Source organism: Ochotona curzoniae, unplaced genomic scaffold (assembly GCF_017591425.1).
Source record: "Ochotona curzoniae isolate NIBS_2020 unplaced genomic scaffold, NIBS_Ocur_1.0 contig_1, whole genome shotgun sequence".
NCBI lineage: Eukaryota > Metazoa > Chordata > Mammalia > Lagomorpha > Ochotonidae > Ochotona > Ochotona curzoniae.
In genome coordinates this window covers 37,274,907-37,287,625 of record NW_024464918.1, presented here as the reverse complement: position 1 = coordinate 37,287,625, position 12,719 = coordinate 37,274,907, and the positions used below count along the sequence as shown (strand labels likewise).

The 12,719-nt window shown below is 52.8% G+C and overlaps 1 protein-coding gene across 2 annotated transcripts; it reads right to left on the bottom strand.

Moving 5' to 3' along the window:
* Positions 1-241: 241 nt before the first annotated feature.
* Positions 242-11,144, bottom strand: TXNDC15 (thioredoxin domain containing 15). 2 transcript variants are annotated; one of them, XM_040972011.1, is made up of 5 exons: positions 11,019-11,144; positions 7,163-7,653; positions 5,217-5,380; positions 3,376-3,506; positions 242-1,647 (listed from the first exon to the last, which is right to left on the bottom strand). In XM_040972011.1, the coding sequence occupies exons 1-5, from the start codon at positions 11,083-11,085 to the stop codon at positions 1,451-1,453; spliced, it is 1,050 nt and encodes a 349-aa protein (XP_040827945.1). In that variant the 5' UTR covers positions 11,086-11,144; the 3' UTR covers positions 242-1,450. The 2 variants fall into 2 exon arrangements, with proteins under 2 accessions (XP_040827945.1, XP_040827948.1); XM_040972014.1 differs by lacking the exon at positions 11,019-11,144 and adding an exon at positions 10,063-10,159.
* Between the last annotated feature and the right edge of the window lie 1,575 nt (positions 11,145-12,719).

Genomic DNA, 12,719 nt, shown 5'->3' with positions numbered 1-12,719 from the left:
GCTGCCTCCCAGGGTGCGGGTGCGCATGCGCAGGAAGCAGGACTCGGGAGCCAGAGCCAGCCACAGCAGAACGCAGGTATCCCACACGTGGACACCTTCACCACCATGTTGAAACCTGCCCTCAAAGGAGGACATCGAGCAGTAGAAACGCCATGCATGTGACATAGCACAGGTAAGGCGTTTACTGTGGGACCTGTCACAGTAGTGACTCAAATGGTGGTTATTATGGGAAATGGAAACATTCGGGGTTTTCTCCCTTTTATTTGCAATTACAGGTGTACATGTATGTGAATTTAAATGTATGAATTTAAATCTATGTAACCTGAGTGGGCCATTTAACTTCTGTGTGTCTCAGTTGCTCATCTGTAAATCAAACAGTTATGGTCCAGTTCTCAGCCATGGTCCCCTCCTGAGGGAGACCACTCCAGCCATGGCTGTTCTCTATGACACAGAACTACAAAATTGCAAACTTTCAGTAGACCCACCTAAGGTTCTGTCTTCATAGGGCATAAGGTACTATATAAATACTTATCTCTTTCCCAAACAATGGCAATAGTATAGAGGTACTTTAGAGTCAGCTGTCGCATGTGAGTTTAAAAAGACTTTCAGAAACAGCTTCTCAAAAAGTTTGCAAGATGCACATTGTGGCTCTTGGGTGACTATGTCCTGGAGTGGACTAGAAGCAACCTGTGGGCAAGAACAGGGTTTTACATTGTTTTAGGAGCTCATGAAGCCTGGCACAGCACCAGGGACATCTGACAATTCCACTGATGCTCACTGGAGAAATAGCTTCGGCGACAGTTCATGCTCTAACACAGCCTGATCCTCAGGGAGCCTTTGTTTCAGTAACAATGACCTAACACCACCCTCAGCCAGAACCAACCAAAATCACCTTTGGTTTCCCTCAGTGGTGAGGGATAAGATGGCAAACATGGAGACACTGGACTGTTTTATTTTCCTTCAGCTGTTATTACTTGTGGTGTCATGCCTATCAATTCTAGTTACTCCTCCCAGAACAAAACACTTTTCCTGCTTGTGCACACTGAAAAAAAAAAACTAAACCAACAGGAAACTGACCACCCCAGACAGACATGAGGAAACCAGGTGCTTCCTAAAGCTGTCCTGGGACGCCTGGGCAGTGAGCGTCATGCCAGTCACCACGAGTACACCAGCATTTGTCTTCCCACTGCAAATGGATGCCTCGCAAGGTACAGGACTATAGCCAAGTGGCTGAAAACAGAACAAAGAATTCTGTTGGTGCTTCTTGCGAGACTTGGTCCAACACCTGTTTGTGGCTTTCTCTGCACATTGAGGAGTTCCACAAACATGTGATTCTTCTCTGGGAGAGTCTGCCAGCCCCTGGGGAACACGTGTGGATAAGGGCAGCGCTCCACTCGTTCCTGACATGAAGGGCCGAGGGCCCTCCTCCCCAGTCTCCCTTTAGTGCCCATCACTCCACGTGCTCCGGCTCTTGTCCTGGGATGAGCCACCGGATGTTCTCAGTTCGGATAGTAGCATACATGATAAAGCTGATCAGAAAGAATAAGGAAAATACCAGTAGCCAGTCCACACTTTTGATCAGAGTGCTGGGGAGGGGTCCTACTTGGTCGGCTAGAGTCACCACCACGTTTTTCTTGGCTTCTATACCTGAAAGAGAAATCGCTGTTGCAAATCAGAGGGCACAGGCAACACCACAGTATTTTCTCAAGCATCACGCATGGCATGCAAATTGACACGTGGCCGCCCCTGAGATAAGCACCCCTGCTGGCATATCTGAGGTGAATTTCATGTGCTTGTCGATGTAATTTGTAGCTAACCTTTCCCCACACCACATCAAAGCGCTGCGGCGCTCCACTAGAATTGCCATGAACTTGGCAGAGGTTTCTTGTTCAATGTACTGTTCAGAGTTGTTTTTTGTTCTCTTTTCAGTCCAGAGTCCAAAAAGTAACTGGCAGAAGCCACTTTTGGAGGGCTACCAAGTGTGTTCGCAGGCTAGGCTAAGCCATATCAAAATGCTGTCAGGTGAGTTGCAGCTGAAAAGCATAAGCTGGCATGGGGTCAGTGGTCGCCAAGGATACTAGGGCTTGGAGATATCATTGGTGTTCTACTTTTCAGTGTACCAAGCAAAATGACATCTTCTGCCCATGTCCCTCAGGATCTGGGACATGCCTACAGCTGACATCTCACAATATCCACTGCTGCCCCCCAGTTAACGGTTCTTTGTGCTGAAGCTTCAGAGCAAGGATTTATGTACAACTTAAAATACGTGGCAAGGGTGTTGCCCTGCATTGGCTCCAGGGAGTAGACTTTAGGAAGAAGTGGGATGTTCATAACAGGTATTAACGCTTTTGGAAGTGAACTTTTCCACAGAAGAAATTTCTTCAAACTTTTACAAAACAAAAATTTAAAAATATGTTTGAAAAAATACTGAAAGATTTATATAGTATCTGCAAATGGATTGAGAAATGGCAATAAAAATGAACAAAATGCAACCATCCACCCAATGAGACAGGAGGTGCTATTGACAGAGTGCCCAGGGGTCTGTGGCACTGGGCATCAGACCTGGGGCTATCCCTGTGGAGGGCAGGGCAAGAAGGGCTGCAGTGTAGCAGGGGCGCTGGTCACACTCTGCCTCTCGCTCCAGTCCTGGCTCCCCACCATGTTCACTGTGAAAATTCCTCACCCTAAACATCAAAGGTGCATGCAAACTTCATGTCAATTGTCACACTTAGATGCAAAATGTACGTAAATGCTACCTACTTATTTCCATATAGCTTGGTTTAGGTTTCATTTTCAAAAATAAAACTATCTCTGGCCATTAACAGTGTATGTGCAGGCCTGGCATGATGACCTAGTGACTGGATCCTCTCCTTGCATGCCCCGGGATCCCGTATGGGCACCGGTTCCTGTCCTAGTTACTCCACGTCCCATCCAGCAACCTGCTGATAGTCTAGGAATGCAGTCGAGGATGGCCCAAGGCCACCCACATAGGAGACCCAGAGGAGGCTCCTGGCTCCTGGCTTCAGACTGTCTTAGCTCTGGCCACTGCAGCCAGCTGGGGAGTAAACCAACAAATGGAAGAGCTTTCTCTCTATATCTCCTTCTCTGTAAATCTGTCTTTCCAATAAGAATGAGTAAATGTTAAAAAAAAAAAAAAAAGGAACAAGAAGAAAAAGGAGAAGAGGAAGGAAAAAAAAAAGAAGACTGAGGTGGCTCTTGCATTTGCCAGTGACTGAGACCTAACAGGATCCTAACAGCTCATGACTAACCACTGTCGGTCCCAACTGCTTCCCTTGGGCAAAGGATGGCAGCAACTAAGAACCCACAAAGGCAAACGCCCCAGATCTCCTGCCTCAGAGCAGTGTGTCCACATACCTGTCTGATTGAAAATGAAAACTTTCAGGGTTTCCAGCGTCCGATCAGTGTGATTAAACCTAGCCATTGGTTTTGCTCCTTGAAATAACAGGATGTTAGGAACAGCCACGGTCCCAAACCTGGTAGAAAGGCTATAAGAGAAAGAAATTGGTCAAAAGATCCGATAGTGGGCTTCCTCCTACCTCCACCTGTCGGGCTGGACAGAAATGAGAGTGCCGAGAAGACAGGGGTCATGCAGTTCAGAGGTTTCTGGGGCCCGGATCTCCAGGTTTTGCATGGTTCCTGACCCTGTCCTTATGAGGCACAGTTGGGAACGCACCTGTTCTGTGACCCACCATGTTCTTAGGGAGGATGTGGCTCTACCACAGTGCAGTGGCTCCACTAGCCAAGCGCCTAAACGTCAGCAGAAGCCAGCCAGGGAAACTCCACCTCACCAACAACACACGCCATGTCCCTTTGCTCAAGAGGGGAAAGTGCAAGCTCCTTGGCATGCCAGCCCCGCCCACGAGAAAGGCCAACCTGTGGAAGTAAAGAGGTCGACACATGGAGGATGGGCATGCATAGGGCAGACCCACAGGGTGGCTGTTCCCCTCCTGTATCGCAGCCTGGCCAGTGGCAACATGCCCCACGAGCACTGCATGGCCAAGCCTCAGCTCTGCCCCTGAGCCAACAGCGTGCCCTCCGGCAGGGTGATCTACCTCCCCACACCTCAGCCTCCAGCCTGGAGGAAGGACAGGACTCCTGTACACATACCAAAGGGTACAGGTGAGCATATATGAGGCAAACACATGTCACAGCCCACACAATAACAAGTTTCTTGCTCTCCACAATCAAGGCACCAAACCATGCGCTCCAGGAAGAGAAGGAAGGAGAACAATGCAGACACTGAAAGCCTGTGGGCAGTATCAGAGCCATGACCAAGGTGTGCCTGCTCAAGGCTGGACAGGGGCCACACAGTCCCCGCCACCAGGCTGTGCCCCTGCACTGGGGCCTGCTCGAGGCTGGTCAGGGACTGCGCATCCCCACCAGGTTGTGCTGGGCCACTTGGGAGTCCTCCTGAGGCCAGTACACATGCCAGCTAACTGGCAGGTTGTCTTGTCAACAGTCCTGTGTAAGCATCGGCAGGGACGCCTCCACTCAGGAGATCAGCTGTGTGCAGATAAACATGGTTTCATTCAACCTCATGCCACAGAGCCTCCCTGTGACCGCCAAGGAACATGGAACACGAGGCCACAGCACCTAGAGGAAATGCAGAGCATCCAAACCAGGTCCTCAGTGGCCAGTTTTAGCAATCATTTACAAAAGAACCCCAGCAAATGATAAAGGCTCAATGTCACTTCAAAGAACTAAGTTAAGTCATTCCCTTCTTGCCTGTTACGGAACGTGCATGCAAAGAACAAGTGTAAGAATGAGCAAAGAGCGAAATGGCAAAGAAAAAGAGAAAGGAAAAGGTGAAAAAGGAAAGGGGAAGGAAAAAGGAACTAAAGAAAATCCCACACAGACTGGACAGGGGCTGGCAGGTAGGCTGCCAGGGTGGGGCCCTAACTGTGAGGTAAAACCACAAAAGAATACCCCACGGGGATTCCAACTGGGCTATTTGAGTCTAGCCAGGACCTAAAAAGTCCTCAGGTCTCTTCCCTACCACCCAGTGCCACCACCTGCTCCCCTGAAGCCACCAGGCAGAGACCAGGCCCCTTTCTCCAGGAACCTTCCAGCCCCCTAGGATGCAACAGTCCACCCCCACTAATCCTTTCCCTTCTTCCACCCTGTCTACCGCCTCTGCTCTGACATCACAGCCTCTGAGTAGCTGCAGGTGTCAGGGGGTGGAGGGGGAGAGACACCTGCTGTGCTGAGATGCATCCAGGGCGAGGAAGTGGAGAGCTGGGAAGGCGCGGGGCAGCGAGTTGAAGTGCGGGGCCAGGCTGGCGGAGAAGCGGCACCACGGGGTGTAGAACAGAACCAGTGTGCAGTCACTGCCATTGGGGTTGAGGAAGTCCATCAGGTCCTGCAGGCAAGGAGGAGAAAAGCAAGGGGTCAGGGGTCAATGGCACGCACAAGGCCCTGGAAGGAAACCCAGGAAGCAGCAAACCTACCCTCCTTCCAGTAGTGGGGGTGAGGGTGGGGAAAGCAGGAGAACCTTGGGAATTCTGAACCCAATGAATCCATAAATCCACAAGGAAGTACTGTTGAAGGTAGGTGTTTGCCTCAGAGGTCACCCCTGCGGACACCTCTGTCCACACAGCAGTAACTGGTTGGCACTGTGGCTCTGTTTCCTAGCCAGTTTCCCTCAAATGTGCACCCTAAGTATCAGCAGATACTGGCTCAGATAGTAGGATCTCTGGCCAGCGATGTGGGAGACTCAGAGTCCCTAGCTCTGGGCTTCAGCCTGGCCCAGCCAGCCCCAACCATTGCAGCCATCTGGTGAGTGAACCAGCAAATAAATGGAAGATTCTCTCTCTGGCTTGCCCTCTCTCCCTGTTGCTCATAAATAAATGAATAAATCTTTCACAAAGTGGCTGCAGAGATACTGCACTATTTTTCACCCTTCATTGAGTTCTCCCAGGGCACCCTGCTCCCACCTTTGAACCCAGGACCTCAATCAGACTCATGCAGCATGAGGTGAGCCCCGTGTGGGCTCAGCCTCCAGCATCCAGCTCTGCAGAGCCGAGCTTAGACTCAACAGCTACGTGATGCTAACCGGCCAAGGCAAGCTCAGGCAAGCTCAGGCCACGGCTCAGGCTAAAGCTCACAATGCCCCAACCACGGTGTGACACCCATCCCACAGCCAGCACAGCTGCAACAGCATCTTCGGCCACTCAGGAGGGGTGCTAGAGCCAGCCATGTTGCAGCTATGGGCACCGATGATACGGTGCCCAGCTCCCGCTCTCAGAACCAGCACTTCTCCTGCAAAAGCAACCGGGACGTGTCCTGCTCTTCCCCATGGGTAGGCCCAGCCCTGGATGCCTCCTGAAACCATCTCCCAGCCCCAACAGTCTGGAAAAGCACTGCTGGGCTGGGGACAATGGGCCCAGGTCTAGCTCCCTGACCTTTCCATTGGTAAGACATGTTTCCAGAGGCAATACTTGTCCAACTGAGGCCAACGTGCAGTTTTCCTAATTTAGATACTGCTAAGCTGCATCTTCAGCAAGCCCATTATTTGGAAGAAGATTGTCAATCTGAGGCCAGCATCTGTCGCTAGGGTTTTTGTTCCTGAGGCTTGGTCTGAGGCCACCTCGTGGGTGACTAGATGGAGGCGCCTGGAAAACTTTCCCTGACACCTGTGCTGGTTTCTCCTTTCCCTAGACTCCATGGGGAGCCGAGGCAGCTTCCACCACGGCAGCCACTAAGCAGTGTCCCCTAAACAGTGCGATACATGCCACCCTGGGCCTCCAGGTGATTGCCGGTTGAGAGTGCAATCACAGGATCGGTACCTTTAACCTCCTGATGCACTCTGCTGCCCCAGGCTGCCCCGCTGAGCGGCACAGTGCCCAGCACCAGCTCAACACTGTCAGTGCTGGTCACCTAGGTGGCTCTGACACGCGCCCCTTCTGTGAGCCAACTCTGCCAATACAGGTGGCCTCTGGCTCACGGGGGCAGGTCACAGGAACCCATCTCTTTCTGGTGTTTTCTTAAACTGTTGTCAACAACAGAAAGTGGATGGATATTTTGAGGCCCTTACATCTCAACCCAGCAATTTCTTACTGACTTTTTCTTGTACAAGTGTCTACTTTAGCGAAATACTTTGAAGCAAAACTAAAAAAAAAGTCTTACATAATGATCTTCTTACCTGGGACATATTTAAAATTTTCACAGTGAAATTCTCTAATCCTGTCACATTTCTCTCTTCACAGGTGACCTTGGGTGACTTGAGACTTTCTGTGCTGTTAGAATCCTCTGTTGGAGACGGTTCTGGCTCTGCCACCTCTGGCCCGATGTAGTAGTCCTCCTCTTTTTCAGAGAAGTGGGCTTCCACTCTGTCCAAAGACAGAGGGCTCTCCTGGGGCTGGCACCCCGAGCCATCCTTGCCTCTAGGACCACACGAGCCATGGCTGCCAGGCTCCTCACTCAGCTGGTCCTCGGCCTCCCCGGGAATCACCGACAGCATCGCCACAGGATCACTGGCTGTGTCCAGCCCCAGCACCATGTCAGTCTCTTCCGTGGTCCTGTCCTGGCCCACTGAGGGGTGCGGGGGCTCCTCCTCACTCAGGTACACAGCCCCCATCTGGCGAGGGGATGCAGGCTGCTCCTTCAGCCATAGGTGACCACTTTCCTGTGCAACTAAAACATGACAACATGTTCATGGTCATATCTGACTTGACCCATAAAGAAAAAAAAAGGAGCTCCCAAGAATTACAGTTCTCAAATAAAAAGTTTCCTTTAACAGAAAGAAGTTGGGCCCGGCACCGTGGCGCAGTGGTTAAGGTCCTCGCCTTGCATGCCCAGGATCCCATATGGGCGCCGGTTCTATCCCGCAGCCCCTCTTCCCATCCAGCTCCCTGCCTGTGGCCCAGGAAAGCAGTCGAGGACGGCCCAAAGCTTTGGGACCCTGCACCCGCGTGGGAGACCCGGAAGAGGCTCCTGGCTTTGGATCGGCATAGCATCGGCCGTTGCGCTCACTTGGGGAGTGAATCATCGGAAGGAAGATCTTCCTCTCTGTCTCTCCTCTCTGTATATCTGCCTTTCCAATAAAAAAAATAATAATAACAATAAAAAAAAAAACAGAAAAAAAGTTATCCTTTCCATTCAACAGCCAGCCACCCACACATATTTTCCAGGTCAGGAAGGAGGTCACGGGGTACAAAGTTAGCAAATGCCAAATAAATGAATGAACCAATACACAGCTGGACCTGTGACTTGCTACCTACCAAGGGCTGGCACAGATACACAGGGAGCAAAAGATAAGGTGAGCCCTTTTAACGTTCTCTCTTGTTTCATGAGATACCCAGGAAAATAACAGTTTTATAGAAGATTCTATCAGGGCAAAGCATGCCAGCACACATCCTCCCAGCTCTGTGAAAAGGCAGCACAAGGGCTATCAGGCCCACTGCTGTGGTGTCAATAGGATCTGACTCCCTAATTTAAGTCCCAAAGTCATGGTTGATGGTACTTATCCAGTGTGGGGCCTCTGGGGGAGCGATGGGATTGGGAGACTGTGGGGACTGAGCGGTGGGAGTAGAGCCGCTAAGATGAAATCAGAGATTCCATCAGGAGAGACTGCACAGACATGGACAAGCAGCAGGAGCTCCCTGTGCCCCAGCTCTCCACACATTCCTTCCCTGCAGACGGTCTGCCATCCACCACCCTCAGCAGGGGCCAGCGTTGTGGTACAGCGGGTTAAGCCACCATCCATGACACTGCCATTCCATAGAAGTGTGAATCTGAGTCTTAGCTATTCTACTTCCCAGCCAGCATCCAGTTCCTTCCTAAGTGGTTTGTCGTAGGTCTATAGCTGTATTGATGAAACACTAATATAACCCTCTTAACAATGGCCACACTGAGGCTGAGGGGCTCAGCACCATGCCCCACAGCACAAGCAGCAGAGTCCTCGGCCGCCCCCCACAACACCTCAGGGGTCACTGGGCTTGCCGCCCTTGGGAGAGATAGGAGATGTCCCAGCAGTAGTGCCAGCAGCAAGAGGAGGAGGAGGGCGACCTTCTTCCCACTTTGGAGCCAGCAGGTGGGGCGTGAGAATGATCAGATAAGTGAAGAGCCCATTCAGCAACCTCCACGGACCTCTAGAGCAACAACTCCTGCCCTGCACTGCTCACCAACTCCACCCCGGCTGCAGAGGCCATGGCAGGCATGGACCCGGGGAACTAGGCCAGGTGTGTGCAAGGAGCCCACCCTCCCCCGTGCCCACCCCCACCCCCATGGCTAGGAAGCCACCAGCTGTTTGATGAGCTCTGTGGGCCAACAGTATTACCAGGATGTAGCCAACTGGGTCCAAAGCTGGTGAGAGCTGTGGGCTTCCTAACACGGCACATCTGTACAAAACATCAAAAAGCTCTGTGGAGTCATTCAGTACCTCAGACACATGGCACAGCTCTGGCCAGTGCAGGGAGTGAATCAAAGGACAGAAGATCTTTCTCTGTCTCTCCTCCTCTCTATATATCTGACTTTCCAATAAAAAAAAAAAAATCCACTGGAGCAGTAAAAAAAAAAAAAGGGCCAAGGGACAGAACATGGGGCACCAGTTGCCTCTGTTCCTCCACTTCCCACACAGCTTCTTGTTTGTGACCTGGGAAGGTGGTGGAAGACGCTCCAAGTCCTTGGACTCCTGCACCTGGGTGGGAAACCTGAAGGAAGCTTCCAGCTCCCGGCTTTGGCTTGCTCAGTTCCAGCACTGCGATCATCTGAGGAGTGAACCAGTGGATGGAATATCTCTTTCTTCCTTTCTGTCTCTACTTCTCTCTGTTAACTCTTTCAAATAAAAATAAAAAATCTTTTTTTTTTAGATAAAAAAATAAATTCATAGATCCTAGAAGCTCAACAAATCCCAATCCCAAAAACTATACCAAGGCATATAATCATCAAACAGCTCAAAACTAGCCACAATGAGCAAAAAAAAGTTTAAGCTGCCAGAGGAGGAAATAAAAGACAAAGGAGGAACCACCATCTGCCAGTGGCTGGGGCATCCTCAGGGTTCCCCTTACTATTCCAGTGGACTCACACAGTGAGTGGACTCACACAGTGAGTGGACTCACATGGCTGATTCAGGGGACTTGCAGTTGACCAGGAAACAGCACGTGCACCTGGGCCAGGTGAGGTGGGCTTCGTGTAGTAGACCACCCATGTGTGGGCCTGGGGGCAGAGAAACTTAAAGCCACGGCTAAGGCCAAGGCCAGGAACAGCAGAGGGGACACTGGTACCACTCACAGACAGACCCTCAGAGCCCAGGGACAGGGTCAACATGCAGCCTGTGGTGAGTCCTGATGGAGGGGTCCAAGACCACCAAGCACCCTCATATCCCTCACCGGTACCCAAAGAAGTCAGAAGGCAAAAGAGCCCACCCTTACTCCTCACTGGACAGCCGCCCAGGGCACAACGCTGCTGGAAGCAAACAGCAGACACGCAAAGGTAATGCAGCTGCCCCGAGCCGGGAGGTCAAGTGCAGCAAGAAAACAGGAGCCTGGCTGTGGCTCCTCAACCGCCCAAGACTGGCCTGCCCTGTGAAGGCTCCGGCCACAAGCAAGGCCAGACCTGTGCGTGGTGTGGCCAAGCCTCGGCCCGGCTGTGCTGCCCCCAGCCAGGGGTCCCCTGGGAGCCTCCAGTGTTCTTCCAGTGCCGGTCCTTCACGCGGGAGTCTGAGCAGGACTGGCCTGGCGTGGGGAACGGGGTGACAGACCGTGTCCCGCTCTTCAAGGGCCCTAACCCTAACTCTGCAGCTGCCAGCTGCCCGCCTGGCTCAGGCCACAGTGCATGCCGGCGCTTGGTGACTGCAACTTCTCTTCACCGAGCGCTAGACGCGGGAAGGACAGCTGGGGGGCTAGGAACAGCGGCCCTCCGTGACCTCCGGCCGGCCACACGGCCTCCCGCCCCGCGGTCCCCCCGGACTGGGCAGCGCGCGGCGGACGCCCGCGACAGGCCAGCCCCTTCGCTCTGTGCCCGCACTCACCGCCCCGCGACCCCCGACCCGAACTCACCCTCCAGGCCGCGGGCGGGAAGCCCGAGCACCCACAGCAGGGTCGGCCAGCAGCCGAGGAACCTCATGGCGCGGGACGGGCCGCGGCCGGGACCACTACCCAGGCCGCAGCGACCGGCGTCCGGCGACGCGAGTCGCACTCCCGGCCCCGGGAAGGTTGGGGGAGGAGCGCGGGCGCGGCCTCCGTGTCGCCATCTTGGCTTCTGGCAGCCGCCTCGGGCGCCATCTTGGAGTGGGGCGCGCGCCTCTTCCCGGCTGCGTGCCCAAGGTCCCGCGAGGCCTGACCATTTGCAGCATGCACTTGCCCCGGCAGGGGTCGAGTACCCACCCCATTAAGGGGACTTGCGCTTTGGGAGGGTGCAAATCTTTCCTCAGCCGCACTGCCCAGCGAAGCTTGCCAGAAACACAGGAGACCCATTTAAATATTTTTTTAAACCATTGGGAATGTAAATTGTCACAGATTCCTGTAGTTTTCTGATTTGCTACAAGGATATCTGGCAACCTTAGCCCTACCTGTCCAGGAAGTTTTGATGTGTGGTTGGCTTTTAATACTGGGGTTCCAAAACATCATGGCTTGGGCCTGCTACTTAAACACCTTGCAGGGCCCAGGAGGAAGCCTCGGCAGCCAGGCCTCTCTTCACATCGCGAAGTGAGCCACAGGACCGAGCTCTGCTCTCACAAAGTCAGCCATGGCAATTAAGAATAGCATTCTGAGGGTCCCCTCCCTACCCCCGCCTTTGTCTTGGAGCAGTAATGAAACCTCCAAGCTACCCATGTGGGATAATACACCTTAACAGTCTCATTCCATGTCAGGCTTTTCCTTTATGAACCCCGTTCTCATGACCCTCTATGATGAGGGAGAAAGGGATCCCCCTCTTTGCTGCCCCCATGCTAAGTTCCCTAAGCCACCCACGCAGTGCTGGGGCCTGGTCATCTGCTGTGGGTAGCAGTGGAGGCCAATACACAGCCAGGAAAGGGCTTACTTAGAGTGCAGGGTGGGAGAGAGACATGAAACAGGAGCCACCTTTCCAAGGACAGTGGAACAGAATAGAGAAGATGACCCTGCCTTGTAGGCATCACGATGTACTGATGTGGAAGCAAGTTAAGTTTAGCCAACCAGCAGTGCTAAATTAGAGCGGAGAGGAGTGACTTTCCACCTTACTGTAAAAGGCTAAAAACATGGATTCCCACATGTTTACACCCATCTGCTGGTCAAAAGGGAAACATGCCAACGGTAAATTTTAGCGCCAGTGCCTAGGAAGGCACAGGTTGGCACTACATGGGGATCAGATCACCCAGTCCCATGAACTACACGAGTTCTAACATGCTGAGCATGCCACCCACTGCACAGAAGCACTTCCAACTAGATTGCCCAACAGGGGTGGAGCATTGGTAGTCCCCCAGACCCTACCCCTTCCCAGCCAAGGAGGACCAGTACACCAGAAGGCCGCGCCTTTAATCAGGCCTTGCACAAGACTTTTCTAAAGAGGCTGCCACCGATTTGCTGTAGAACATCCACAGGTGGGTGCTGGAAGCTTGGATGAGGGCTCCCTCAGTTCAGGACTCAGCACTACGGTTGCCCTGTCTGCCTCACCCCCAACAGTGGTCCCGACCGCAGACCCGCTCCCTGTGTCCTCACATGTCATCTCAAGGTACAGCAGGAGCTCGCAGCATGGAGTCCGAGCGGGACTCGTGTCTGGTG

Coding starts and splice junctions, on each gene's coding strand:
- TXNDC15 (XM_040972011.1), bottom strand. CDS start 11,085: ATGAGGTTCCTCGGCTGCTGGCCGACCCTGCTGTGGGTGCTCGGGCTT. Junction 7,654..11,018: donor TCCCGCCCGCGGCCTGGAGG/GTGAGTTCGGGT, acceptor GTCATGTTTTAG/TTGCACAGGAAAGTGGTCAC. Junction 1,648..3,375: donor TTTCATTTTCAATCAGACAG/GTATGTGGACAC, acceptor TTTCTCTTTCAG/GTATAGAAGCCAAGAAAAAC.